Source organism: Etheostoma spectabile, chromosome 3 (genome assembly GCF_008692095.1).
Source record: "Etheostoma spectabile isolate EspeVRDwgs_2016 chromosome 3, UIUC_Espe_1.0, whole genome shotgun sequence".
Lineage (NCBI taxonomy): Eukaryota > Metazoa > Chordata > Actinopteri > Perciformes > Percidae > Etheostoma > Etheostoma spectabile.
The window spans coordinates 29,391,404-29,392,318 of record NC_045735.1 but is presented as its reverse complement, the minus strand read 5'-3'; the positions used below and the strand labels follow the sequence as shown (position 1 = coordinate 29,392,318).

General features: G+C 35.7%; 1 protein-coding gene across 1 annotated transcript in view; it reads left to right on the top strand.

The window, feature by feature from the left end:
• Nucleotides 1-915, top strand: part of LOC116685682 (extracellular calcium-sensing receptor-like) — an 8,376-nt gene that overhangs the window by 5,122 nt on the left and 2,339 nt on the right. Inside the window, 3 exon segments of the mRNA XM_032510616.1 lie at nt 111-298; nt 463-690; nt 868-915. The exon segment at nt 868-915 is cut by the window's right edge and continues 76 nt beyond it. Coding sequence (XP_032366507.1) covers nt 111-298; nt 463-690; nt 868-915 — 464 coding nt within the window.

Sequence of the window (915 nt, the reverse complement as noted above, 5' to 3'; positions counted from 1 at the left end):
GAGAGAGTTCATGTTGGATGTGAAGCCGCTCAATTCATTTAGTAATGAAATGTTTTTAGAGTTTTGGGAGACATTATTTAACTGTAAGTTCAAACAGTCAAACTCTCCAGCAGAGAATCAGAGAGAATGTACTGGCCATGAAGATCTGACTGGAGTACAAAACAGCTTCACTGATATGTCGCTCATGCCTATCTTTTACAATGTCTATAAAGGAGTGTATGCTGTGGCCCATGCACTTCATAATATTCTCAGCTGTAACAACACCTGTAACAACAAGGTGCAGCTAAATCCATTTACGGTGAGTAGCACATCAACATTTCATATAGTTTTTAAACTAAGTCACATTAACAAGAAAAATTGTTCAAATTCTGAAAAATAAATGATTGTCATCTTTTTATAATGCTATTGAGCCAATAGGCCTGCGTGTTCATCAGGTAATGGTATGAATACATGTCTTCATAGATTTTACAACAGATAAAAAACATTCAGTTCAAAACTAAGGAAGGAGATAATGTTTACTTTAATGAGAATGGAGACCTAGCAGCAAAGTATGAAATTATAAACTGGCAGCCAACAGAACATGGCATTGTGGACTTTGTCACAGTTGGTCTTCATGATGCATCTCTACCTGCAGAGAAACAGCTGAATCTGGAAAATAAGTCTTTAATTTGGGCACAGAACACACAACAGGTAAGTCAAATTGTGATCACTGTAATTGTTAACAGTTTATGTCAATAGCTACAGTTGTATTAGTTATAGTTATTGTATCATAATGCTTGGTTTTCACGCAATAAATTAATAGAAGCTTGCAAAGAAAACATCCTGTGAATACCAATATATTTTCTCATAGTGCTTTTGTTCATACAGGTGCCTTTGTCAGTTTGCAGTGAGAAATGTCCTCCAGGAACTCGCAAG